The sequence below is a fragment of the Rhinolophus hipposideros genome, assembly GCF_964194185.1.
Source record: "Rhinolophus hipposideros genome assembly, chromosome: 22".
In the NCBI taxonomy this organism is placed as follows: Eukaryota; Metazoa; Chordata; class Mammalia; order Chiroptera; family Rhinolophidae; genus Rhinolophus; species Rhinolophus hipposideros.
The window spans coordinates 13100816-13128688 of record NC_138068.1 but is presented as its reverse complement, the minus strand read 5'-3'; the positions used below and the strand labels follow the sequence as shown (position 1 = coordinate 13128688).

The 27873-nt window shown below is 50.3% G+C and overlaps 1 protein-coding gene across 7 annotated transcripts; it reads left to right on the top strand.

Annotated features, from left to right (window-relative positions):
• Positions 1–263: 263 nt before the first annotated feature.
• Positions 264–27290, top strand: HNF4A (hepatocyte nuclear factor 4 alpha). Of its 7 annotated transcripts, none has more exons than XM_081033586.1 (11): positions 269–521; positions 3943–4036; positions 4437–4611; positions 5784–5878; positions 11151–11257; positions 11938–12093; positions 15384–15471; positions 16351–16506; positions 19580–19816; positions 23222–23344; positions 24433–27290. In XM_081033586.1, exons 2-11 carry the CDS (start codon positions 3991–3993, stop codon positions 24573–24575), a joined length of 1326 nt encoding a protein of 441 aa, XP_080889712.1. In that variant the 5' UTR covers positions 269–521; positions 3943–3990; the 3' UTR covers positions 24576–27290. The 7 variants fall into 7 exon arrangements, with proteins under 7 accessions (XP_080889708.1, XP_080889712.1, XP_080889711.1 ...); XM_081033585.1 differs by having other exon boundaries at positions 23222–23374; positions 24433–27289; XM_081033580.1 differs by lacking the exon at positions 3943–4036 and adding an exon at positions 1614–1685 and having other exon boundaries at positions 308–521.
• The last annotated feature ends 583 nt before the right edge of the window (positions 27291–27873 follow it).

Sequence of the window (27873 nt, the reverse complement as noted above, 5' to 3'; positions counted from 1 at the left end):
TTGGAGAGTGGCTGAGTCAGGGGTCACATGAGTGCTGGTGAGCTAGCCTTCCCATCTTGCAGATCAGTAACTGAATATTGGTGAGTGAAGGCCCCAACAGTTGTAATAGCACCCTGGGCGTCAACCAGAAACCAACAAACAGCCAAATCCTTGCAGCCCCGCCCCGACAATCCACCAGTGGGGGAGCCGATTAACCATTAACCCCCACCCCTCCCCAGCAGAGCCTCCACCCCTTCACAGAGGCTCCAGGGAGATCCTCCCAGGGGACAGTTTGAAAGGCAGGAAGGCAGAGAGTGCACCTGGGAGGAGGCAGTGGGAGGGTGGAAGGTGGGGGCCAGGGCTCGGCCTGGAGCCTTCGGAGTGGGCACCCTGGGCAGGGCGAGTGGCCGAGGTGTGGAGGGAGAGGATGCGCCTCTCCAAAACCCTTGTGGACATGGACATGGCTGATTATAGCGCCGCGCTGGACCCCGCCTACACCACCCTGGAATTTGAGAATGTGCAGGTGTTGGCGATGGGCAATGGTAGGTGGGGGCAGGTGCGCCCAGGTGTGCCAATTTGGGGGCACATATGCCCAGGGATGGGAGCAGGCCTGCGACACTCCGTTTTGGATTGGGAGGAGAATGGTAGACAATGGCAGGTTGGTCCTTAGGCCAGCACAGGGGTTGCCAGGTGAAGCGGATGTGCCCAGGTACAGTGACCAGAGGCATTCTGGGTGAGGGAAGGAGTGCAGGGGCAGAGCTAGAGCAAAAGTAGGTCCTAGGTATTCCTGTCAGGCCCTTCTGGTCCCTGGTCACTCAAAGCCATTCCCAGTCAGTGTGTCACTGGGAGCGGGGACGTGATGGTGAGCTCCCTCACGGCGTCCAGTGTCAGTAATTGGGCCCAATATGGCTCCTCCTTGAATCGCTTGGGTATAGGTTCAGAGAGAGGGAAAGGTGTTTCCAGACCCTAGAGACAGCAGATGGAGACGCAACTGTGTTTCAGGGTGTCTTTGGGACTTTCCTGGGGTGAACGCCCCACTTAGAGAAAATGGAGTTCTCAGGGAAGCTTTACTAAATGAGACCCCAGTCAGCAATATGTGTGTTGTGTGTTGGTGTGTGATCGTGGCTGCCTCTTGCGGTGCACACAGGCGTTTCCGTGTAAGTGGGTAGGTGGGTGTTGTATTGTGTTGGCAACCGAAGGCCTGTGGGAACTATTTGCATGCGTGTGCTCATTTGTGTGAGGCTGTTCTGTGTCCATTTCCATTTGTTTGTTCATTGAGTGGGTCTATGTTGGTTGGTGTTTCCAGAGAGGCCTGTGTTTGTCTTGTTTGTGTACGTAAGCGGCAGTGAGTGTGCATATATGTGGCCATGGCTGTTTGCACACATGTGCTGTGGATGTGGATTTGTGAGTGTGCCCCGGGCCTTCCTTATGTCCTGCGTGGGCGTTCTGTCTCGTGCCCCTACTTGTACCTGCTTGTGTACATGTGCATATCCCTGCCCTGGGGACCAGTGCTCTCTAGTGCACACCGTTAAGCACACAAGATATGCAGGGTTTCGACGTTGCCATTTGTCACATCGGCAACATGTCCCCTTGACTCTGAGCAGATTCTGTTGCTCATGTGTGTCTCTCCCCAGGTTTATACCTCCGCTCCCACGTCACCCAGAGCAAATCTGAAGAGGATGATGTTGGTTCTATTTCCCAAGGAGGTGGGGGAAAGGAGGCGGTTTGGAAGCCAGGAAGTTTCAGGAGGGGAAGGTCCCTAACTGGTGGTAGGTCAGCCTCAGAGGAGAAGTGGGTGGCAGCCAGCAGAGGTCAGCCTGCCACCTGCCTTCCTGCCATGGCCCTGCAGCTTCCGCCAAGGTCCGTAAGACTTGTGGCTCAGCCAGAAAGAGGTGACTGCCCTGCCCATGGTCAGTGGGCACTGCTTGTGGTTGGTCTCACCAGCTGCTCACCTATCCCTACCACTCACTGTGTGACCTTAGCCATATCACGTCCCTTCTGCTGGCCTCTGTATCTTCTACAAAATGGGCTTCATCACCCCAAACCTGCTTGCTGGTAGGCTTTTAGGAGTGTCTGGGGAGCAAGTGAGGGAACTGAGAGAAAAACACACAGGAAATGACAAACAAAAAACTGCTGCCCTGTGGCCCCACTGGGACAACGTGTGCTGTCACTCTCCTGGCCACTGCCCAGCCTGGGTTGCTCCCTGGGGCTGGCGCTATCACCCCTCCAGAGCCCACGCCTCCAGCTCCCAGGAATCATGTGCCCCTGAGGCAGAGGCCAACGCCCTTGATTGGATGGCATGAAGACAGGACAGACTCCAGCTCTGGAGCCAGAAAGATCGGTGTTCGAATTCTGGCATAGATCCTTCGGACCCTCAGTTTCCTCATCTGTAAAATGGGAATAAATAATAGCTCTTGACCTCCCCCCGCCCCAAGCTAACCAGAGGATTAAATAAGACAAGGCGCCTGAGAGCTTAGCACTGGTAACTTGTCCTGGCCCCACATGGGTTGTCTCAGGAGCTCTGAGCATCTGTAAGAAGGGTCTATGTTCCCCAGTGGAATTTGAAGTGGTCTGAGAGTTGGGGTTATGCTTGGCACACATCCTGGGCTAGTAGCTCGAAGCCTCCAAGGATAGCTGCTGACCTGCTCCACAGCCCCATTTCAGCAGCAGCAGCAGCAGCAGCAGGGGGATTTAGTTTCAGCCGCCCTAGCAGAAACCCCAACAAGGGTAACACTGGCCAGAGTCATCCAGCACTCCTGGGCCAGAAATCTGGCTCCTCTACTTAGCAGAGGTGTGATGATGCTGGGCAAGCACCTGTCCTCTCTGAGCCTTGGTGTTCTCACCTGGAGAATGGGGCTGATCAGCTGACCCCAGGGGTAAGGACCACTTGACAGCACCCAGGATGTAAATGTCCCTTCCCCCAGCCTTCACCTGAATGGCCGGGAGTTGTGGGGTCAGCTCTTCTTAGGGGTCCGGGGAGGTGAGGCTGAGGGAGAAAGGGCACCAATGTGGCTTAACAATTATCCCCATCTCCAGGAATAATTCACCAAGTGGAGGGGGCTGCACTCCCGGGCACCTTCAGGAGTCTAGGAGATGTTCAGCCAGACGACAGCAGGTTGAAATGCAGCGGTGTCTGCTTGTACGTGGAGGCTGGAAGCCATCTGCTCTGAAAGTTTCCTTCTGCACAAAAGTTTTTATTTCACCAAATGCTGATAAAGTGCTTATCATGTGCCAAGTACTTCACTGAATCCCCAAAAGAGCCCTAGGGGATTATTCTGCTCCCTATTTTACAAGCGAGGAAACGAAGGCCAGAAGTAAACTAATGCAGCCAACATCACAGGGTTAAGAAGTGGGCAAGCTGGGATTTAAATTTGGCAGCAGGGTTCCAGACTTTGTACTTTTAACTGCCATGCCATGCCCCTCTCCAATTCTTAACTGGATGTTCTTTAGGAATTCAAGGTCGGATTCAGGCTTTCTATGAGCACCCCTGTGTGTGTCTACGACTTTGTGTGGTGCGGACATGCTGGCATTGTGGGGGGAGATGGGCCATAGCATTTATCATCTTCTCCAAGAGGTCTATCCTTTATGGAAGATTTGCTTACAATAAGAGGGTTTGGCTGCTGAAATTAAAAAAAAAAAAATTAAAAACAACTGGATCAATTGTTCCCCTTTATAGCTAGGGAAACTGAGGCCCAGGGGAAATTGAAGCAAGGAAAAGGAACTTGCCCAAGGTCTCAGGTGAGTGAGTGACAGCATCAGCACTAGCACCCAGGATCCAAGATCCCCAACACCCAATCCAAGATCTTTGCCACCTTCCTCTTATCCCCTCCTCACATTTATATAGATGCAGTAGCTTTTGCCTCTGGGATAGGAGGTATTCAAAAAGTGCCCAAATCCTTGCCATGACCCTCCCAGGAGGGCAGGTGAGCCACTGCCCGTAATGCATGTCTTCTCATTTCCCAGGAGAGTTGGCAGGGCGCCTGGGCACCAAGCTGAGATCCTGGTCACTCAATGAGAAATGAAGGGCAGGACCTGATTCCAGACAGACACTGGGAGAGTATTTGTCCCTTCCACAGCCCCTTCTGCCCAGTCAGTGAGGGTCTGTAAGGGTCGGATGCATCCTAGAAGGTAGCCAGGTTTTCATTACTTCTCAGAGAAAGCTGGGCTAGCAGTCTTCACCATGGGCAGAAGCAGACCCTCATGAACGACTTTCTGAAGTCACTGTCACAGCTATCCCTAAGTTAGACATGCAAAATGGGGGAATCCAAAAGGTCACGGGATTTGCCTGAGGTCATTGAGGGAGTTGGAACAACATTCAGGTCTGGCTGAGGCTGAAGCCCTAAGGAGATCCCCACAACACTCATATTGGTTTGTGAATCTAAACCACCAGATGAACAGGGCCTCCGGAAGGTGACTTTCTGTCACTCCTGAGACCTTACTCTTCTCTCTTAATGCAGACACATCCCCATCAGAAGGTGCCAACCTCAACGCGACCAACAACCTGGGTCTCAGCGCCCTGTGCGCCATCTGTGGGGACCGGGCCACAGGCAAACACTACGGTGCCTCAAGTTGTGATGGCTGCAAGGGCTTCTTTCGGAGGAGCGTGAGAAAGAACCATATGTACTCCTGCAGGTGAGGAGCCCCTGCTCGGGGCCTTGATTTTTCCAGCTGGAAAATGGGTGCAGTCGGGCTAATGTTCCCCAGGGTCTGTCTTCTCCTTGCCGAGGTCCCAGAAGCATCTGCTCTTCAAGGCCTTCAAGCCTCTTCCGGTTTCTTAGGCCTTGTGGATCCAGATGGGAACAATTATTCTAGGAATCTCATTCACTGATCATATAAGCTATCACCCTTTACTGAGCACTTTCTATATGCAGACACTGTAGGAAGTCTTCGCATGTATATATTTAACTGACCCTACAACCCCGTTTTATTTGTCATATTTAGCAGATGAGCATCCATGAGGCTTAAGATCAAGGCTCCTCCGAAGCCTTGGAGGCTGGGGCACATCCTCCAATATGGTGCTTTTTCTAGGGCAAATAGGGCATTGGCCCCAGGCCCTTTCACCTACCCCAAGGGCTTCTCAAAGCCTCAGAGATCCCCCCTTCAAAGCAGCTCCTGTTCCGAGTGACAACAATAATAAAATAATAGCAGTTGTTAGTTATGAGCACTTGCCATGTGCAGATATGTGCCAATCTATCCACGTATTATCTCATTTTCACCTGTCAATGTCCCACTGAGGGGGTTGGTATTATTATTATTGCCACTTAATAGATGAGGAAACTGTGGCTTAGACAAGACTTGGAATTTGCCCAAGGTCACCCAGTTTGAATGAAGGGCAAAACCCTATTGATGCTCAGGAACCCCCCGCCCCCCAAAAAAAAAAACCACTATGGGCACTGCCTCTGCTTATATCCCCCTCCACAGAGTGGCTCATGTGGACCAAGAGTTTACGCTGAGCCATAACCAGGAGCCCACTCTGGACTCTGGGCTGTTACAGGATGTGGTGGAACTAGCAGTGCTTTGATACTCAAAGGGCTATGATCCCCAACTTGGCTCTACCACCAGGCTGAGTGATCCGGGTCTACATGTGGCCTCTCTGAGCCTCAGTTTCCTCACATTCAGTAGGAAGGGTTGGACTCTTATAGAGTCTGTAGAGCCTTGCTTTTGGTTAGCACGAGAACTCCTGGAATGAAGGGTTAGAGTGAGGAGGCTGGGGGTCAACCAGATGGCCAGGGTTCCAGCTCAATCCTGGGAATGGGAGGGGTGGGCTGTCCCTTCCCCAGCCAACCATCCAAAGCCCTCCCCAGGTTTAGTCGGCAGTGCGTGGTGGACAAAGACAAGAGGAACCAGTGCCGCTACTGCAGGCTCAAGAAGTGTTTCCGGGCTGGCATGAAGAAGGAAGGTGAGCCTCGTCCCTCCCCACACCACCCCACTGCCCCACCTGCACCCACAGCTCCCACAGTCATTTACAACTGCAGCCACAACTTTATGACTTGGTGACAGGCCCCAAGGTGACTGGTTGATGGCTGAGAGGAGGAAGGGCCTGGAAATCTGACCATAGGGAGGGGCTGGGCTTGGTCTTGAGAAAAATTTGAAGAGATAAGCTCCCACTCTCAGCTACTCGGTTCCCAGCCACCACCACTCCTGACTGCCTTCACCACTACAAGGCAACCAAGTCGGGGGGGGGGGGAAGGAGGTTCTTTATCTACTATTTCAAATGTCAGGAAAAGTGTAGAGGAGGACATTACAAATATTCATGTACGCACCACCCAGACGGAACAAATATGGATGCGGGGCTGGGGGAGGCTCTATTCCTCTGCTCCTGTTCCAGGGACAAGTGCCCCAGTTCCTTAGTTCTCATTCTTGAGTATCAGGGGATCCAAAGTTTTCACGTTCCAGAGAACGGGAACAAGGCACCAGACTCGTCCTGGGTGGAGGAGGAGGGGAAGACCAGGGAACAACATTTATTACGGTCGTTCCAGGCCTCCTGCTGCCAGCAGACACTCATCACTGGGCTGGGCTTTCCCACGATGGACAGTTCCTTTTGTTCTTCTGACAACCCTGTGTGGCTGGCACAATTATTATTCCCCCTTTTCATGGATGGAGTAACTAAGGCCCAGAATCATTCCGGAACTTGCCTGCAGCCTCACAGCTGATCAATGCAAGATCTGGCATTTGAACCGAGAGCTTCAGACTTGAGCTCATTGCTGTTCGGACAACACCTCCATGCTGCCCACTTTGGCCCTCCAAGACCTCAGGAACGTTTAAAATGTTTTCAGCCCAAGCTCAAGAAGCAAAAGTCCTTTAACTGCTTCCCAAAGTAACTTGAGTTCATTTTCAAATCTCTTCGTCTTCCTCTTCCCTCAACTCAACTTTCCCAGCTCTGGGACCCGTCCCCAGACCTTCCCTTCTTGCCCGCAGCTGTGGCAGGCGAGCCATACCCTTGGTCCAGTCCTGTGCCCCTCCCACCCCACCCCACAGCAGGAACCTGGGACCCATCCTGCTGAGTCGACTGAGAAGAAGGGGAAGCCCTCCCCTGTCTCTGCCTCTGAGCCCGTTTTCTCTGCCCCCTCCCTAGGAAATACCTTCTGTGTTGTCCCGACAGGGCCTTGGTTTGAGCCCATGAGTCCTATTGAGAAACCTGGTCCTCCTGACCCCAATGAAGGAGTGAATGCTCTCCAAGGCCCTTCCTGCTCTCAACACAATTCCAGCATCCAGATTTCAATGGTTCTTAAAGTGGGGCGAGGGCTTTTTTCAAAAGGGCAAATACCCCTCACCGCTCCCCAACCCATTGTTCACTGGGGTTGAGCCTTTCTCACCTCCAAGCTGGGAACCACTCTGGAATGAGAAATGTTAGAAATGGACACATGGTACACAGCTGGCGGCAAGAGAGAGACTGAGAACTAAAGTCTAAGAGCCTATGGTTCTAACATAGTGATTCTATTACCCCCACAGCCTAAGATTTTAGGTTCCAGAGAATGCATCTCTCGTGTTAAGATTTCACGCCTTGTGACAGGCAGGTTGGAAAAAGGTTGGCAGCCTTCCTAGGCTGAATGTAGTCTTTAGATATGTCTCGTATTAGACAGCCAGAGTCGTTTTCACATGGGTCTCTTCAGGGACGTTTCTGCCCCTTCTGGACTCCAGGTTTCCCACCTATGGGAGGAGGGGGTCCGTAGTGATCCCTCCCAGCTCTGTGACTCTCACCACAGACACCGGGACATGTGTGTTGGTTCCCTGCTCCTCCCCCTGAGTTGCCCAGGAGGCACAGGCCCTGGAAGGGGAGTGAGAGCCCCAGGCCATTCTGCCGTAGCTTAGCCTTGAAAAAAGCCATTGCTGCTTGGCTCAGGGAAGGTGGCCTTATGCCAGGAGGATAGGATGACTGGCTGATGTCAAGTCAGTGCAGGCTAGTAAATGCTGGTGTTTATTTACATGCCTGGGTTAACGGGAAGATCATGACACGTGCACGTATTGCTTGGTTGCTTTGAGAATCGGCCAGGATGGCAAAGTGTCAGTTGCCACAGTGGTCAGGCTCTGGGAAGTGAGGGTACTACTAGCTCTACCTAAGTCTTAAAACCCCCACCACCCATCTGCAGCCTGGTGGGACGTTCCCAAAGCCAAGAGAGCTGCTCAGTGGAAACTTCGGGGACCCGGAGAATTGGCACAAGGTTTCATTTCTCTTCCTGGAGGGCCTGAGTGGGATGAGGGCACTGAATCCCAAGAGTGGCCCCTGAGGAGTCCATTGTGTGGAAATGGATGGTCCTAGACTTTTGAGGATGATCCCTTTGTAGAGTATACAGATGTCGAATTATAGTGTTGCATACCTGAAATGTATATTTAAAATTAGAAAGTAATCCCCGAGGACACAAAAGGCATGGGCTGCAAACATAAAACTTAGAGACCAGCCAGATGTATATGAGTTCATCAAATCTACCCGCTTTATAGATGGGGAAATTAAGGCCAGAGAGGTGACGTGATTGGGTCCAGGGTGGAGTCAGGACTAGAACTCAGATTCCTAGAGCTGGGTAGGCACCAAGCTCTGGGGAGTGAACCTGGGTGGGACCAGCGTGGGAGGCTTCTTGTCGGGTCCAGATTCTCGAAAGTTCCTTTTGACCACAAGGAAGGGCTTCAAATCTCATAGACCTGTAAGTCTTGGCCAGAAATGGGTTCCCCAAAGTGACAGAGACCCTGAGGAGAAATCTGGAGGTCAGTGGGCCCAACAGAAGGTCCAACAGCAGGCCGAGAATTCTTTCCTATAACCTGACACCTACCTGGGCCTCAGCTGGTAGAGCCAGAACAAATGTCAAGCTTCTGGCATCAGAAACCCAGCTCTGGAAGCAGTGCCAGGGGTGCAGGAGGTGGAGGTTGGTGGTGGACCCTTCCTTGGAAGCCCAGCCCCCATCAGGGGTTCTCTGAGAAGACGGGCTCATCCTCCTCTCCGCCTCTGCCCAGGTTGGTTAATATTCAATAGAAGTTACATTAGGTCCCCGACCCTGCTAATACTGAGCAAACATTTGGAAAACATCATTCCGTGACTGAGCTCGCGCCGGGCACTGATAAGGCCAGCATAACCTTGAGGAACCCAATCCGCAGCTGCTGACAGCAGCCCTTTTATTCGGCCCGCCTCCACTCGGCGCCCCTGCGGGTGTGGACAGCCACTGTGGGAGGGGTGTTGGCAGGGCAGGGCGGGATTCCGGCTGGGAGCCCTGGTGCCAGGAGCTGGCCCCATGCAGGGCAGTGGGTCTCAGGAGAGATTTCTTACCTTGGAAGTTCTATTTTATCTCACTGACTCCTGGCTCCATTTAGATTGTCTGACTTTTATTCTCTGATTTCAACACTGTATGAAATCCAGGAAAAGTTGAATAGCTGGGATGTCACTATTCCCCAGAGGAAGGCCATAGGGTGCTCCCAGGCATTAGAGCTTGTCTTCTCCAGCACCATCTTTCATTCTCTCAACATGTATTTATTGAGCATCTACTGCGCGCCAGGCTCTGTTTTAGTCGCTGGGGCCACAACAGTGAATAAGAGGAATGAAATTGTGGCTTTCTGGAGCTTTCCTTCTCAGAGGGAGGGAGAATAAAGACATGAATGAAGAATTCTACAGTATGTGCCAAGCAGAAGAGTAAAGCAGGAGAAAGGGCAGAACATGGGAAGGAATGGCACATCAGACAGGCTGGTGAGAGAGGGTGGCTATGAGAAGGTAACATTTGCACAGAGACAAGAGTGGCATGAAGAAGCAGCTAAGCCATGGGCAACAGAGGATTCCAGGCAGTGGGAACAGCAGCGGCAAAAGGCCTGATGGAGAGTGACAAGGTGTGTCCAAGGAGAAGCGGGGGCAGGTTTGGGGGACAGAGTGAGGGAAGGAGGTCAGAGAGGAAGGGCCACGGGGAGGAGTTGTGAGATGGGGAGGCCACTGGTTTTCATGGAGGGATGTGACCTGAGTTCCATGTTAGCAGATCCTTTGTCTTCTGAGAGGTGCCCAGATGGTAGGGGCAAGGCCAGAAGCACAGGAACCAGTGAGGAGGGCCTGGACCATTCCCGGGGAGGGAAGCAGGGCCCAGACAGAGTGGGAGCCAAGGATCGATTCTGTAAGCGTTCCTGACAGCATTTGGGGTGTGAGCAGAAGTGGTATGTGACAGAAATAGAGGTAGAACGTGACTTCGGTTGAGGAGTGGGAGAATAAACCTGCCTGTTCCAGAGAAGGGAAAGACTTATAGGCGGGATAAGCTTATAGGTGAGGAAACTGAGGCCCAGAGAAAGATGGTAATTCCTATCAGCAGGCAGAGAGAGGGTAAGGTGCAATTCCGGACAGGAGCCAGGTCACCTGTCGCCTCATCCTTCCTCCTTCCAGCTGCACCAGGTCTCGTTCCACTTTGAGGCCCCTCAGACTCCAAGGGCCAGGGCCAGGGAAGCAGAAGTTCCGTCTTACATCTAAGGCCAGGACTGACCCAGACGGAGACGTGCAGTGGGGTGTGGGGCCCTTGTGGACAGAGGGCCCGGATCTCTGAGTTCCTGGGAGAGCCCAGCAGTGGGGCAGGAGGGAGGCAGCTTTCCCTTGCTGTCTCTGAAAAAGCTAGTCTGGGGCACATGCAGCTCCAGCTGGTGGATGAGACCTCTAGGCCAGGTGGGAGCCTCCAGACCTCCTTGTCCAGGCCTTCTGCCTCCATGTTCAGGAAACCCTGAGCCATCTCATGTCACTCAGAGGAATTATTTTGCTTGTTTTACACACTTTCATCTGGGAAGAAAGGAACCCTTTCCAAAACAGAGCTTGGAAATCTGTCATCTAGACGGAGCCCTTCTTCAAAGCTCAAGACCCACCTTAAACCTTCTGTCAAGTCCTCATGGTCTTACATGCCTCCAGTGACGGGAAGATCACTCCTGCAGTCACCACGTTGTGTTAGGGGCAGTTCTGGCACTTGGAAAGTTCTTCCACAAGCTGGGTTAGAGTCCATCTGCCCTGATTCCCACATATTCATCTGGGCTCTGTCCCCTGGAGGCCCCCTTGCTACTCGCACCTCCAACTGTGCCGCCTTTGCTGCAGAACAGCCCCACAGAATCTTTTTCTGGGTTGAACTCTCTCCCCTTGCACCTCACCCGCTCCTCATCCGTCATGCAACAGCCCTCCTGTCTGCCGCACCACTGCCCTCCCTCCTCACCTCTCTCTACCATCCTCACAGCCGTCCAAAATGAGCGGGACCGGATCAGCACTCGCAGGTCAAGCTACGAGGACAGCAGCCTGCCCTCCATCAATGTGCTCCTGCAGGCCGAGGTCCTGTCCCAGCAGGTACCAGGGCACCCCTCCACCTATCTGGGGAACCCCCACACTGAAGAGGAGTCTCACCTCCATCCTGTCCTCCCCAGCCAAGTCCTAGAGCAGCAGCTAGAAGAGCCTCACAGAAGGGACACTGAGTCCAGTGTCACACAGCCGGTTTAATAGCAAAGACAAAATGAACCCAACTCTGGCATTTTGGGGTGCTTTCCAGGTCATCCTGCGGCCTGCATTGTGTAGGCCAAGCAGGATCTTTGCTTTCACTGAGGGCCTGAGATCAGCTTAGCCTCAAGAGAACAGCAGTGAATAAGTGGACAGGGTAGCAAACTGGGACTCAGCCAACCTCTTGCTGTGTGACCTTGGGCAAGTCACAGCACCTCTCTGGGCTGTGGTTTCTTCATCTATTAGATGAGGATATTGATTTTTGCCCTGCTTCTCCTCTAGGACTGAGAGGTTCCTTGGGGTTCTAAGGAGAAGGAGGGACGTGGGGGCAGGCAGCAGGTGAAGGCCCAGAGGGAGCCCTCCTCCCTCACATCTGCCTTCTCCTTCCTTCTGGCCATTTTCACATGAACTTTCCCCAGAACCGAGAAGGCACCCATAGCCTGTCTCCCCTTTTCCAGACAGGGCAATTATCTGGGGAGGGGGCTCTGTGCAGTGTCTGGCCTTCTCCAGCATTTTCCTTTGTCTCCCCCCAGATCACCTCCCCTGTCTCTGGGATCAACGGGGACATTCGGGCCAAGAAGATTGCTAGCATTGCAGACGTGTGCGAGTCCATGAAGGAGCAGCTGCTGGTGCTCGTCGAGTGGGCCAAGTACATCCCTGCGTTTTGCGAGCTTCCCCTGGATGACCAGGTGAGGGGCAGAAATGGACTGCAGGCAGGGGGGACACTGGGCAGGGGGGACACTGGCCACCTGGGATATAACCTTGGACTGGTTTGATTTTATTTGTTTAAATCACTTTGCAAATATTAACTCATTTAATCCCTCCAACACCCCTCTGAGGTAGTGTTATTATTATTCCCATCTTATAGGTGAGGAAACTGGGGCACAGAGAGGTTAAGTAACTTGCTCAAGGTCACACAGCTAGTATCCAGCAAAGCTGGGATTAGAACCAAGCAGGCAAGTTCCAAAGTACAGGCTCCTAGCCACTGTGCCACTGCACGGGACCCCTCTCTGGGGGGCTGTTGACGGGCCCAGGGCCAGGGATCAGGAGATTTGGACTTGAGCCATGGTTTTAAGACTGGTTCTCTGTGTGATCTTAGACAAATTACTCCCTGTCTCTGAGTCTCAGTTTTCTTATCTGTAAAGTGGGAATTATATAATACCTGCTTCAGAAAGCTGTTGGGAGGACTGACGACATTACCATTTGGAAAAGCGTAAGTCATGTAGGCTCACCCACACAGGGCCCAGGCCACAGCTGGCTTCCCTAACTCAGTTTCTTCCTTGTATCCCACCAAGGTGGATTAACTCAGCATTTTATTTCTCAAAGTACATTCTGCAGAATACCAAAAACGTCCCAGGGGATACAAGGGGGCTGGTGGGAGTCAGGGGAGTCTGAGGACAAATGAGTTTCTGAGATACTGCAAATGATAGCCCCTGCCCAGGGCACCCCTGAGGCCTCTGCAGCCGTTTTCCCTATCTGGGAAAGGACAGCGGCGCTGGGTCACCTTCTCAGCTCTGAGGGAAGCTCTGGGGCACAAGTGGACAGACCCCAGACATCAGCTCCTGGGGCGTTTGCTTCTCGCTTTTGCACATTTGCACCAAAGACTAGCCATACATCTCAGTCTATTAAAGTTTCTGAGAAGTCCTACAAGCAAGGCAGCTGGTGAACTCCGTGGGACTCAGGGCTTCTGAAACTCCTTTGAGGCCCAGACTCTCCTGGAACACCTATTAGTGTCTCACAGTGGGACACGCTGTGCAAACACTGGTGTGGTCGGTCCTCAGCCTCGCGCTGGCGGCTGGATCAGACACCCTTTCACACGGATTCCTCTGGCTTTGGAAGGGATGACAGGGCAGGGATCCTGGCCGAGCTGCCCCTGCCTTCTCCCCTGTTCCTTGTGTTCTGGCCCTGGTCCCCTCTGCTGGAGAGTCTACATTAATGTTTAATCCCCCCTGTTCCTTCCCAGGGGCTCAGCAGGGCAACAAGATACCCCCAAGCCGAGCAATTGTTAACCTCGATTTCCCACCCAAACCTCCCTGGCTGGGGCTCAGAGCATTCTCAGAGAGCAGTGATGGGTGGCCAAAAACACAAGACAATCATTAACACCCCCCGCTCCACCTCCCCACCCTCAGAATAGCCGCCATGTCAGGGGGCCGGACCCGGGGCTAGGAGGGTTCCCAGCTCCCCATTCATGGTGTATAAGGAGCTTGTCTTGCCTGAGATGGTGGGGCACACTACGAAATTGGGGGGGCATTGTCCTCCCAAGGATACCCCAAATCTATTGACATTGCCCCAGGAACAACCTTCCAAGTTTGTTTGCTTCTTGATTTGTCTGGACATCAATCCATTGAAACCTGGAAGTCTGGGTAGCATTGGATAAGGGGACTGAGGCCTAGAGAGGGAAAGTGATTTGCCCAAGGTCACAGAGCAAGGTGGCCACGGAGCTGGGATTTGAGGCCAGGTCTTCGGCCTCTCGGGTTGAGAGCCACTGGGGTAAATGACAAGGGCCCTGCCCCTTGTCCCCGGGGTATAGGAAGCGCCCGTCATAAGTATCCTTGGCCTTTCCTTGTTCTGCTCACGGGAAGTAGACTCTAACCTCCGAGGCTGTTTGCCATTTCTCCTCTTTTCCTGTCATCCCCACAAGGAACAGGTGAGGTAAGGACAGGTGGATGCCAGGAGGGACTAGATCTGGAGAGGACGTTAAGTGGTTTGTTCATTCACTCATTCCTTCCTGCCTTCCTTCAAACAAATATTTATTGAATGCTTACTAGGTGCCTTAGAATAATTTCTAGGGCGTCCGTAGAGAGGCCGTCTCTGACTACCCCATCTAATGTAGTCACTCCTGCCCCATTGCTCTTTATTATACTCGAATAACCCTCACCTTCCTTTCTTCTTCCCTTTCTTTCTCCCTCCTTCTTTCCCTCCCTCCTTGTTTTTCCTTTCACTATTGTGTCACTTAGTAGGCTCTAAACATGTGATGATTGAAAGAATGAACACTCAAATGAATTAATGATCAAAGGCATTTTTTCTTCATAGTGTAGCCTGCTAAAAACCCTCCAAACTCCTTAACCTAGCCTTGCAGATAAGACCCTAGAGGCTACCAGCCTCCTGCTGTTTTTACCAGCCCATCCTTTGGTCCTCATGCAAGCACTGAAGCAGACGGCTCTGAAAGGGCAGGTGATGTCCTCCCATGAGTTGGCTGGGCTCCAACCTCGGACTTGTCTTCCAAGGCAAGGGAAGGGGTCTGTCAAGCTCCTCCCCTGCCAAGGACCAGTGCTCCTGCCTTGGCCTTGGGAACCAACATCCATGTCCAAATTCTTGTAATTCACTCTTAAAATCCTAGAATCTTAGAATATCAAGTGGACAGATGACCTGGAGATCTTCTGCAGGAGAGATTGCCCAAACATAAGTGCACATCAGAATCAACTGGGGAGCTTGATAAATACAGATCCTTGGGCCCATGCCGTATATACAGAATTAGAGTCCCTGGTAGCAGGGCCTAAGAATCTGCATTTTTATGAAACACTCTTCATAATCTTTCAAACCTGGTCCATGGGTAGGAATTCGGGACCCGCAGCTTTCAGAAGTTTGGGGGTCATGGGCCCTCTTTAGAGTCTGATGAAAGCCTTTGAGCCTCTCCTGAAAAAACACGTCCAGAATGTTGTCACAGTTTCACCAGGAACCCAAGGGAGGACTAGAGGAGAGCGGTGACTTACCCAAGAGTTCAAGGACAAAGTCAGCATTCGGTCTCCCGTCTCTGAGTACCTGTTCTTTCCCCTTCTGGTTCCTGCTGAATCATTTCCAGGTCTCTGGCTTTATCAGTTATGGGAAGAAGGCAGCCCATGTTTCTGATGCCCATGTTATAGTGCAGACAGGTAAAGGCAAAGGGAAGCCTGCAGCTGGCTCGCCCAGGGCCATCGAGTTGGCGGGGAGCCGTCTTCCAGGGGTGCAGACGCCAGAGCCCGTCCCTTCTCTCTTCCAGGTGGCCCTGCTCAGAGCCCACGCTGGCGAGCACTTGCTGCTTGGAGCCACCAAGCGATCCATGGTGTTCAAGGACGTTCTACTGCTAGGTGAGGGGGCTACCTGCCCAGCCAGGGCTCCGCGGAGGGCGTGCCCAGTGTGGGACCCACCTGGGCACAGGAGAGGTTCATGGTGGCATGCAGGGGCGAAGGAGACAGATCAAAAATGGCCCTGTCCTCAGTGTTCTCAACTGGCTACTCCAAGGAAATATAAGATGCAAGGAATTGAAAGTTCCCAGCATTGAAGTTTAAGCACAATCAGGGTTGTCCCTGGAATGACCCGTGCATTCTGATGTGCTTTCTGGAGTAGAAACAAGAGGCAGCCAGTTACGACACAAACTTCAGCCTATGTCACTTACGCCTTCATGGCATGTTCATTTGTTATTCTAAATGCTTATATAGATCACATTATGGACCAGATACTAGTCTAAATACTTTATAAACATTAACTCCTTTTGTGCAACAAGCCTACGATGTAAGCGCTACTATTTATCCCCATTTTACAGATGAAAAAACTGAGGTAAAGAAGGTAATTTATCCAGATATATCTGGCTAATTAGTGGTATAACCACTATTCAGCCTGGGCAGTCTAATTCCAGAATCTGGGCCTTTACCCTTGATGCTTTGGTGCTTCCCAAATGAGCCTTGAATGTCATCAGTCTTGTGGGTTGTATTGGAGAATGGAGCTTGGATGATGTGAAAGGGTCCTAGAAAGCCAGGATCCAGCCCAGTCCAATGACTTCAGGCAACTCATTCCTTTAAATCTGGGCCTCAGTTTCATCATCTGTAAAATGGGCATGGCAATTCCCATGGGGCATTTCCTCCCATGGGCTGCACAGTAACTGCAAAGGGCAGGGCCTGTCCAAAGCTAGGGTCAAGGGGTACACCCAAGATGGCTTCCCCATCCCCTCTCCTTCCCAACCCATCCAGGCAATGACTACATCATCCCACGGCACTGCCCGGAGCTGGCAGAAATGAGCCGTGTGTCCATGCGCATCCTCGATGAGCTGGTGCTGCCTTTCCAGGAGCTGCAGATCGATGACAATGAGTATGCCTGCCTCAAAGCCATCATCTTCTTTGACCCAGGTACAGTCCACACACCCACCCATCCCTGATGCTCCGGACCCTCTGTAACTTCTATTGAGTTACATACCCTGAGTTCACAACCTCATCTCTTTAGTACAACAACCGGGAAAGGTTATTTTCTTAGCTCCGTTTAACAGATATGGGAAATCAAGGTTCAAAGGGATGATATGACCTGACAGGGTACACTGACTCCAGAGGCTTGGATTTTTTTCTTTCCCTCTTTTCCATTCTTTCTCTCTCCTTACCTCCTATCTTCCTTTTCTTTCTCTTCCTTTCATCTTTTCCTCAAAACATTTTATCAAAATAATATCTGTACATACTTAAAATGCAAGTAGTCCTTCCCACCTTACTTTTCCTGCTAAAGCCAATTTCTCCGGGGGAACCAATTCTGATTCTTTTAATGGCTTGTTCTGGCAGTTAACTTGAGCTCTAAATAAAAAGCTGAGCCTGCTCTTTCTTGATGTATCTATTTTAGATTGTACTTTTCCTCTTGCGTTAGTGGACGATTTCACTTTCCTCTACCACCATTCCCATCCTCTCTCCTTCATTCTCTTAATATATTTTTATGGCTATTTTAGTGTCTCTATTGATTGTCTTTATAATGTTGTTATGTGCTTATGCCTTTATTTCTTGTCCTATCAACTGCAGGCTGTATCTTCTAACCCTTCACTAAGTTGGATGGAGATACAGTGGTCCCCTTATCCGCGGTTTTGCTTGTTGTGATTTCACTTACCTGCGGTCAATCTCAGTCTGAAAATATTAAATAAAAAATTCCAGAAATAAACAATTCCTAAGTTTGAAATTATGTGTTGTTCTGAGTAGCGTGATGAAATCTCCTGCTCCATCCTGCCAGGATGTGAATCATCCCTTTGTCTAGCATATTCAAGCTGCATATGCTGTCTGCCTGTTAGTCACTTAGTTATCAGGTCACTCAGTTATTAGGTCAGCTGTCCCAGTACTGCAGTGCTTGTGTTCAGTTAACCCTTCTTTTACTTAATAATGGCTCCAAAGCACAAGCCTAGTGATGCTGGCAGTTCAGGCATGCCAAAGAGAAGCAGTAAAGTGCTTCCTTTAAGTGAAAAGGTGAGTATAATACAATAAGATATTTTAAGAGAGAGAGAGACCACATTCACATAACTTTTATCACAGTATATAGTTATAATTATTGTATTTTATTACTAATTATTTTTGTTAATCTCTTACTGTGCCTAATTTATAAATTAAACTTCATTCTAGGTAGGTAGGTAGGTATGTATGTATAGGAAAAAACATAATATATATAGGGTTCAGTACTATTTGTGGTTTCAGGCATCCCCTGGGGGTCTTGGAATGTATCTTCCGCAGGTAAGGTGGGACTACTGTATTGCATCCCCCACCCTTTCCTTCAGCTCTCGATTCTCTTCTTCCCATTCCACCTACTGACTTTCCACCTTCATTTTTATAAAAATATCCTTTTGGTTATGTCTTTGTGCAGAGTCTGATTTTATTTCACACTCTCAAGATGCCTTGGCCCCTAAAGGCTTGCTTGCTTCCTTCCCTCTTACATGTTAGAGAAGACCTACTGTATGCCAGGCACTATCCTTAGTGCTAGGCTTCCCCTGCAAGCAGATCACCTCTAGTAGTAATAGTAAGGAAGAGGAAGATGGCCACCATTTGTGAAACGCTCACCAAAGCACCATTCTAAACGCTCTATGTGGGTTATCTCACTTATTACTTGCAACATGATACCTGAGAGGTAGGAATTGTTAGTATCCCCATTTTGCAGATTAGAAAACTGAGGCACAGAGAGATTGATTAATTTGCCCAAGGTCATACAACCAGGAAATGACAGAACTCGCATTTGAACTTCAGACTATGCGACGCTCAAGCCCATGTTCTTACCCACCACACACTATTCCCCATTTTCTAAAGGGTAAGATTTTCAGTTCTAGCCTCCTTGAGAGCCTGGCCCAGGCTGTATCCCCTGCAGTGCTCAGCACGGAGCTAGACAGACTAATTGCTCAGTAAAATGTGCAGGACTCAAGTCAGGGTCAGCAACTGGCTTGCAGGAGTAAGAGATCGAGTATAGGGCCTGGCACGTAGGTGGTGCTCGATTAATGTTTGTTGACTGAATAAAAGACTACACAAACATCATTCAGTGGAGAGAGCCCTGGACTGGAAATGTGGGTGAAATTCTCTTTCGGCCACTCACTTTAGGATTAAATGCATTACCTCCATGAAGTTTGAGCTTATCTATTGGATGACCTTCTTGAGGTTAAGGATCTAGAATTTATCCATTGATATTTTTTGCCACTCATTTATCCTTCCATCCATCTACCCATCCCTTTATTTATCTATTCTATACATGGTGCTAGGTTTCAAATGACAAATGAGACATATGTCTGCCTGCACAGAGCTCAGTTTAGTGGAAGACACAATTGCATCCTGTGTGGTCACTAGTCACGGAAGAGGTACAGAAATTTGGGGACATGATAGACACTTACAATGCAGACGTGGGTGGATGAAATGGAGAAGGCTTCCTGGAGGAGGTGAAATGGAAGCTGAGACCATAAGATGACACAGACAAAGGAGCAAAGAAACAGGGAGACTATTCGAAGGCAGCAGAAGCAGAGTGTGCTGAGGTCTGGACAGTGGGACCCCAACTGTGAGTCAGGAGCCCCAAGTCCACATCCTAAATCTGCCCACAACTGTATGTGTGACCTGGGCCAAGTCTTTTCCCTACTCTGTGCCTCAGTTTCCCCGTGTGCAATGAGGAGGTTGTTAGGTGCCCTCTTGGGTATGTTCCTGAAGTCCTGCCCTCCATGCCCACTCCCTTCTCCTGGTTCTGCACCTTAGGAAATGTGACAGAGACGCTTTTCAGTCTGCGTCCAGGAAGCTACAGTTTGCGGTCGTTTACTCTGGTTCTTGGGGACCCTGAATTCTCATCCCAGCACTGCTGAGGCCACCCTATGTGACCTTGGACCACTAGGCCCCCCATCAGGGCCCCAGGAGTCAGGGGAGGTCAGGGTCCTGACTCCTCAGATGCTGCAGCTGGGCCCTGCTGCCCTCTCTTGCCCACCCCCTCCCGTTGCAGATGCCAAGGGGTTGAGCGACCCAGGCAAGATCAAGCGGCTGCGCTCCCAGGTACAAGTGAGCCTGGAGGACTACATCAACGACCGCCAGTACGACTCGCGTGGCCGTTTCGGCGAGCTGCTGCTGCTGCTGCCCACCCTGCAGAGCATCACCTGGCAGATGATCGAGCAGATCCAGTTTATCAAGCTCTTCGGCATGGCCAAGATCGACAACCTGCTGCAGGAGATGCTGCTGGGAGGTCCGTGCCGGGCCCAGGAGGGGCTGAGAGGTGGGCGGGGGCAAGGGGCTCCCCAAGACGCAAGCCTCATGCAGACCTAGACTCACCTCTCAGTTCCATCACTTTCTCACTCTGTGGCTTTGGGAAAATCCTTTGATCTACCAAAGCCTCAGTTTTCTCATCAGGAAAATGGGGACAATCATCCGTTTATTCAAGCCCTGAGAGCCTAGAGTGTGTCAGTCACTATGCTAAGTGCTGGAGATTCAGCAGAGACCATGGTCTCTGCTCTCCTGGAGGTTGTGTGTGAATGTATGAGTGTGTGTGCATGCATGTGTGTATAAGGGCTCGTGGGAACAGACAATAATGAAGTATATAATAAAGAGAGTAATTACAGAATTTCAAATAGCCAGATAAAACAATAGAGTGTAACCGAAAGGTTTGCCAAGGGAGTCCTCTCTGAAGTGGTGCTTTTGTACTTAGATCTGATAGATGAAAGGAAATAGAACATTTAAAAGTCAAAAGAAAAACATTCCAGGCAGGAATAACTAATACAAAATTTCAGAGGCAGGAGAGGTTAGGATGTTTGAGAGAGAATGATAAGGTTATGAGATGGGAGGAGTTGTATGAGATGAAGATGGAGATTGGGCAGAAACAAAATGATAAGCATATGGTTCTGTAGGCCATGGTCAGAAATTTAGATTTTATTCTCATGCAACTATTGTAAGAGTGAAAATCAGATGAGTGTTTTAAACAGATTACTCTCTGGATTGTGGGGTAGAAAGTAGAGGCAGGAGAGCCCTGAGAATATTATTGTCTCCAGTCAGGGGAAAGACAATGGAGGCTTGGACTAGGGCATCATGGAAATTTAGCAGCAGAAATCAACTCGATCGTCTATTTGGAGGAAGAACCCACAGGATTTGCTGGTCGATCAGATGTGGGGAGTGAGGGAAGGGGAAGAGTGAAGGCTGAAACCTATGTTTTTCCTTTGAGGAACAGGAATGCTGGTGGGGTAACTGACTGAGATGGGGAAGAATGGAAACAAAACAAAACGAAACCAGTTTGAGACTGGGTATGGTGGTGGTGGGAGAGATGAACCAAGAGATCTATTTTAGATGTTAGTTGAGCTGACGACTAGGTATCCAAGTTGCATTATCAAGGCAGCAGTTGGATGTTTGAGTCTGTTGCTCAAACACAAGCCCAAAGCTCAGGAGGAAAGGCTGCTCCATGGTGATCCAGCAATCAGATGCCTGGAAGGAGACTAGCCAGGGGGGCAGGAGCAAAGCCAGGGAAATCCCAGAACCCAAGAGAAGAGCATGTTTGAAGGAGGACCAAGCATTTCATGATGTTAAATTCTACAAGAGGCGGGTGGAGCTGTCCATTGGATTGGCAGCATGGAGGCTCTTGGTGGCTGTGAAAAGCACAGTGGCAGAAGACCGTGGGAATGTTACAGAGTGAGGAGTGGGAAAGTGAAGAAGTGGAGAGAACAAGAGTAGACAACCCTTTGAAAACGTTTTACTAAGGACAAGAGCTAGGAGGGCGTTGAGGATGATTGCAAGGGAATGATTATAATGTTGGACTATGGACTCTTGGCTGGACTAAAAGAGAAACAAAGACGGGGTGATAGATAGTGAAAAGTGGGGGTCGTCAGTGAATTGGTAGCCTCAACAGGGTTGAAGAATTTTGGCCGGTATGGTACTATTACGTTAGTGCAAAAGTAATTGCGGTTTTGGCAATTATTTTTAACCTTTTAAACCACAATTGGTTTTGCACCAACCTAACAGATGATGTGAGCTGGAAGGATAGGAGGTGGAATCTCAGTAAAGAAGCTTAGACTCAGATTTTGTAGGTGATGCCGCTATTGGTGACGATATGACCAAGGGCAGGGTTTGTCACCCTCAGCACTACTGATACGTGGGACTGGGTCCTACTTGGTTGTGGGGGCTGCTGTGTGCATTGCTTGGTCTAGTCACGTGGCCTCTACCAATGAAATGGGTAGCACACTCCAGCAGTGACCCAAAACATCTTGAGATATTGTCAAATGTCCCCTGAGGGGCCCAAATCTCCATCACCTGAGAACCACTGTCATGTGGTAACTCAGTTCATCTTCACTTTGATCCTGTGCATATGGCGATATGAGGAATCGGGTGTCATTGAGATCAGAATGAGGAAGGAGCTTGCGCTCTGTTGCCAGATAAACTTGGGTAAGAGAGTAATCTCTCTGGACGCTGTATTCTCATCTGGGGACTGGAATGATAGTCATACCCACCCTATAAGGTTGTTGTGAGGACTGAATTATGTCAAACATGGAAAGTTCTATAAAACAGGACCTGACACATAATAGGTGCTCAATAATTAATAGCTATTATCGAAACACATATAGTTTAGAGGACTCCTGCAAGCCCTAAAATTCCATCATTGCTGTATTAGTGACCTTAGCCACACCCTATATGATATTATCACTCTGACACATTTTTAGGAGCAGTTACTGTGCTCCGGACACATCTCTTGGCCCTCAAAGAGAGAAGAAAAATACACCTGTAATTATAATGTTCACAGATAGAAGAAGTGGTTGTGCCCAAAAGATGGGTTACAGATAAATTACTATGGGTATTTCAAGGAAGGAGAGGTTTACTTCCTACTGGAGTGGGGAGAATCTGGAGAGGCTTCCCAAAGGAGGAAATATGTGAGATGGAATTAGGACTTGTGGGCACGGAGGGTGGAGAAGGCATCTCTAATGGAAGCAACACATGAGCGAAAGCATAGAGATCGCAAAGTACAGGAAAGTACAGAGAAACATAGATGCTGTAAGTAGGTCAGCTGGGCTGAAGCAGACATATGGGGATGAGACTGGAAGGTGAGTTGGGACCAAATGGTTGAAAGACTTGCGTGCCAAGGAGCTGTGAGAGCCATTGATTAAATCCATTATATTAACTTGCAGTCAGTACACTACTCATTGTAATGTTTAAATGATCTCAGAGCTTCCTGACATGCTCCTTGTTTCTTTCGAATCACTTTCGTTCTCTTAGTTTGTTGGGTCCTCTCAATACCACAGCGCCTATGGACGGCAATGGCAAGCCCCAGTGTCCTAACCCGTGCTTAGCATTTGGTTTCTGCCCACTTCCACCTTCATCTCGTACAACTCCCCCCATCTCACAACCTTGTCCTTCTTTCTCAAACACACAAACCTCTCCTGCCCCAGGGCTTTTGCATTAGTTACTCCTGCCTGGAATGGTTTTCTCTTGACTTTTATACATTCTACTCCCTTTTATCCACCAGGCCTCAGCACAATAAGGAGTAGGAACCCAACAGGCACCGTCATAATGGATGGGCAGGTTGATCGGCCACACTTGAGGAAGATGGTGCCTCACGGCCCATGGTCCTTATCCCAGACTCTCCATCCTCACTGAGTGTCCCTTCTCCCTGCAGGGTCCTCCAGTGATGCAACTCATGCCCATCACCCCCTGCACCCTCACCTAATGCAAGAACACATGGCCACCAATGTCATCGTTGCCAACACGATGCCTGCTCACCTCAGCAATGGACAGATGTGTGAGTGGCCCCGACCCAGGGGGCAGGCAGGTGGGCAACTCGAGCTCTACCCAGGAAGGGGTGAGGTTGGAACCTAAGAGGGGAGCCAGGAGAAGTTTGGGAAGATGGGAAGATGGGAACCACAAGACAACAGGATCTGTGCTCCAGGGTAGGGAATAAGGAGTGAGACTGTCCCCTTGTTAAGGCTATTAGTCAGCAAGGTGATGGACAGACTCTGTTGAATGAAGCTGTCCTTGGGATGAGGGAATCTACTGGATGAGGTTGCCTATTGGCTGAGGACGTCCACTGGGGCGAATATTCCATTAGGTGTTGTCTACCAGGTAAAATTGTTCATTGAGTAAGCCTGCTCCACTGGGTAAGTCTATCCATTAGACAATTGGATAAGGCTGTTCATTGGGTGGGGGTGTCCACCCACCCCATGAGGTGAAATCTCACATGAGTTTGTCACTGGGCAAAGTCCTTCCAAGAGTAAGATTGTCGCTGGGATGAGGCGGTCTGCTAAAATGAGATTTCATTTCCTTGAGATTGTTCTTTGGGAAAGTTGCCCATTGAATAAAACTGGCCAAGTGGGTCATGGTCAATGTGACTTTCTGAACCTGTGATGGGGGTGAGGCCAATTAGTTTCTGTGACTCACCTGCAGAAATATCAGAGAAATGGTATTTTTTAAAGCCAGTTATCCAAACCCTTGGGTCTCAACTGTTGTTCCTTTTCTCCAACGAAGGGTATTCCTGTCACATGCCCCACTGTCCTTGGGGAGAATCAGACTTGGGCCCTGGTTTGGGAGAAGCAGCCCACATCTCCGTATCAGATGGTGGAGGAGATGGGGTTTGGTAGGACCTGGTAAAAGGCTGTGACCACAGAACCCGGCCCAGCCACAGCTTTCCAGAGAGGAAAGTTCCATGGAACTTATACTACAATACGGGATACAGAAGGTTTGAGCTGTAAGAGACCTCAGAGAGTATCTACCTTTATTCACTCATTTTATGGACGAGGAAACTAAGCTCCAGAGAGGGGGAAGAGCTTTCCAAGGGCTTTCCCAAAGGGCTGGAATTCTGAACAGCCCCTGTCTGTCTCTCTGTCCCTCCAGCCACCCCTGAGACGCCACAGCCCTCACCGCCAGGTGGCTCGGGGTCTGAGCCCTACAAGCTCCTGCCAGGAGCCATCACCACAATCGTCAAGCCCCCCTCTGCCATCCCCCAGCTGACCATCACCAAGCAAGAAGTCATCTAGCAAGCCGCTGGGGGTCAGGGGCTCTGCTGGCCCCCCAGCCCCCTCAGAGAGCCCCTGGATGGTCACTTGGTCAGAGTGAAGGAAGCTGTGACAACAGGACCAGTCCCAGAGCAGCAATGGAAAGGGCAGAGGGCCCAGGAACTTGGGCTGCAGGCCACATCCCATTGTCACCCTCCACCCCTGCTCTGGATGATGGGGCTTTAACTTTGGGAGACCCCATGTGGAAAATCCTCTGCTGCCCTGGACAACTTTCCTCTTGCTGAAGCCACTGCCTTCCCCTTCATCCGTATCTACCCCCAACTTTTTCACCCCCAAAAGACTGCTGCCTGGAGGCAACATGAGACCTTACTTAAATACAACTCCCTTCTCCCTCAGACTGGTTCTTCTTCTCTCCTCATGCTCCATAGTGTCCAGACACAGAGGGCCCTTTGAGGCTGAGTCGGATTGTGACCCCTTACTCCCCCCTGTTCTGCTGCCCCAGCCTCCAACGCTCCTCTCCACCTGCCACAGTCACCTTCTTCTGCCATTTTAGTTTCTCAAAGCCACCTGTCCAGAAGCTGAGGAAGACTTGGAAACAATCCCCCCAGTCATTCTGGGAACATTTTTAAAGCACTGACTGGGGCTAGGCACTGTGTAGGACATTGTTGAGAAGAAAGACACATTTCTCCTCTGACCACAGCTCTCCTCTTCTTCAGGGACTTGGGTGGGACCCTTGGGTGGATCCCTTGGGTCGGAGTGATGCTCTCTACAGGCTTTCCACAATGAGAGGACAATCCGAGGTGGACAAGTACAACAGAAGTTTGGAGGGAAGGCTGGAGTGGTCAGAGAAAGCATCCAGAAAGGGGCAGACTATGCACTAGGCCCTTCAGGAAGGGTTGGATTCTACAGGTGGAGCAGGTGAGACAGGACATTCCAAGGGAGGGCAAACAGCCTGGGCAAGGCCTGGAGGTCAGAGGAAGGGCGTGGAAGGGAGGAAATGAACAAGATAGGGCTGCCCGGAGCAGAGTGGCCATGCTGGACAGCCTGGGGGCTTTGAATGCCAGACTGAGGCCCTGAGCCTTGGGTTCCTAGGCCGTGAGTAGCTGTGCAGTGAGTTGAGCTTTCAGAAGCTGATGACAGTGGTCCTGCAGAGGTTGGAAGTTTGGGAGGGAGCAGGGAGATGAGATGGGGGCTGCTGATGTAACCCAGGTGAGGGAGATGAGGCTTGGGAATGGAAAAGACGAACGGGTGAATCCTCAGGTTAGAGTGATATCAAGGAGGAATTATCCACCAGGGCCTGTCTCTGGCTCTTATTTCCAGAACTGTCTTAAGGCCCTTTCTTCCTCTTTATTACCCAGAGATCAGTACAGAAGGTGAAATTGAGATCTAAGTGTTAAATGATTTTTCTGGAACTTCCAGAGCTAGTAAGGGAGCAGGTCAGGTCTTGATTCCAGAGCTGCCTGGATTAGAACAGGAGCTCTTAACCGTGGTGGCGGAACATCTTCTCTGAAAGGGCCCTTCTGTCCTCACAGTGACGGGGACGCTCTCTGTCCACTCTCCTAGAGTTGAGGACTTTCCTGTCCCCTTCAGCAGCCTCAGGAGCCAAAATGTCATCCTTCCCAAGAGCCCACACCCAGGACTAAGCTGGGCATGAGGACGCACTCAAGTCTGGTTAGGGTCCGGAATCTTGTTTGCTGGTAAACAAGGAGAATTCATAACTCTTGGACCCCTTTGCTCTCCTCACGCCCCAACTCTGGGGAAGGGGTATCAGGGCACTGGTTCTTGAAAGACAGACCAGTGGAGCCTGGCATTCCAGGACTGGGACCACTTGGGTGGGAGCAGGGAGCAGGTCTGGGTTTGAGACTGAGGAGCATAACTCAAGGTATATTCTGGAACCATAACACCCCAGGATGGGACAACCAGCGCCTCATCCATGCGGAATCTTGGCATTGGAAAAATTTTGAAAAACGCCGCTTGCCAATGGGAATTGGGGGCATCATGGTTTCCCCACTGTTTAGTCCTCCACCCACAATATGGGAGCAGAGTTGGGATACGCCTTTCCCATGGGGTAGAGTAGGGTAACGGTGTCTTTTAATGGTAGCAGTTTTCTCGGGCAAAGGGTCAGTCTTCTGCCAAAATCAACTCTTCCTGCAGGAGAAATCCATTCCACTTGAACAATTTCATTACAATGCAGGAAACAAAATAAAGACAAGTTTACTTTTCCGACTCTCAACAAAGGAGACCACGTTGGAATTTTTTTGTCTACCTGAGCAATGGTCCTAAAACATAAAATCTGATGGACTGAAAAAAGGTTGGGAGGGCAAGCATGAACTCTGTCATTCTCCCCAAGTCACCCCTTCCCTAGGCAGCTCTCAGGAGCTTCCAGAATCCACAGGCTCTCCTGAGAGTAGACAGAAAGGAAAGGAGAGGGTTGGAAATGGATGCTCCTAGATTTCTTGTGATGAGCAAGCCAATGACTTTTGCCAAATTGCTCTGTGATTTGCCCTGATTGGGATGAATCGTGAAATTCACATCAAGTAATTTTGGAAGTGGGCTGGGTTCTGTCAGACCCATCAGCATCTTCCTGTGGGTGTGAATGCCATGTGGTCCTGAGCTGACACCTGAGCGCCTGTCACTGCCACCCAATAGGGAAAAGAAGCAAAAAACTTTTCTTATTTTGTGTGTTTTAACAAAAGTTTATAAAGCAAAATAAATGGAACATACGTTTTCTAAGTTCTTGGATGGGTGTCTTTTCTTCCTTTCAGGTGTTAGAAATCAGAATGAACATAGTCGGATAGTCTTCTACAGTGTGCAAAGTGCTTTCATATCCATTATTGTGGTTTAATCTTCACATCATGAGGTAAGCAGGTTAGACATTGTCACTCCCCTCCCCCCCAGACTTTATAGATGGGGAAACTAAGGCTTTGAGAAGTGATTTTCTTTGACAGGCAGAGGTGAGAATCTAACTCTGGCCTCTTTATTCCAAGTACTCAGTATGTGGAGAGTAAAAGTCGATAAAGGAGGAGGTGATGGAAAGATCCAGAAGAACAGCAAGAGGGTCCAAAGGTCTGTCATCTACGATCAGGCTCCAGGATGGAGCCCAGTTCTGGTCAATCTGCCAGCGATAAGGGGCAAATAGGCATGAGGAATTTCATCAAAGCAAGCGTTGTTTTGAAAAAGAATAAAAGCAAGGGCTGCACTTGAGAATTTCCAGCCAGGTCCATTGCCGCCTTGGTCCTTTTCCCTGATACACTGGCCACCACAGGCCCCAGCCTCACATTCACTCAGGGGGGTGCTGGAGCTGGCTTGTGAGAGCTGA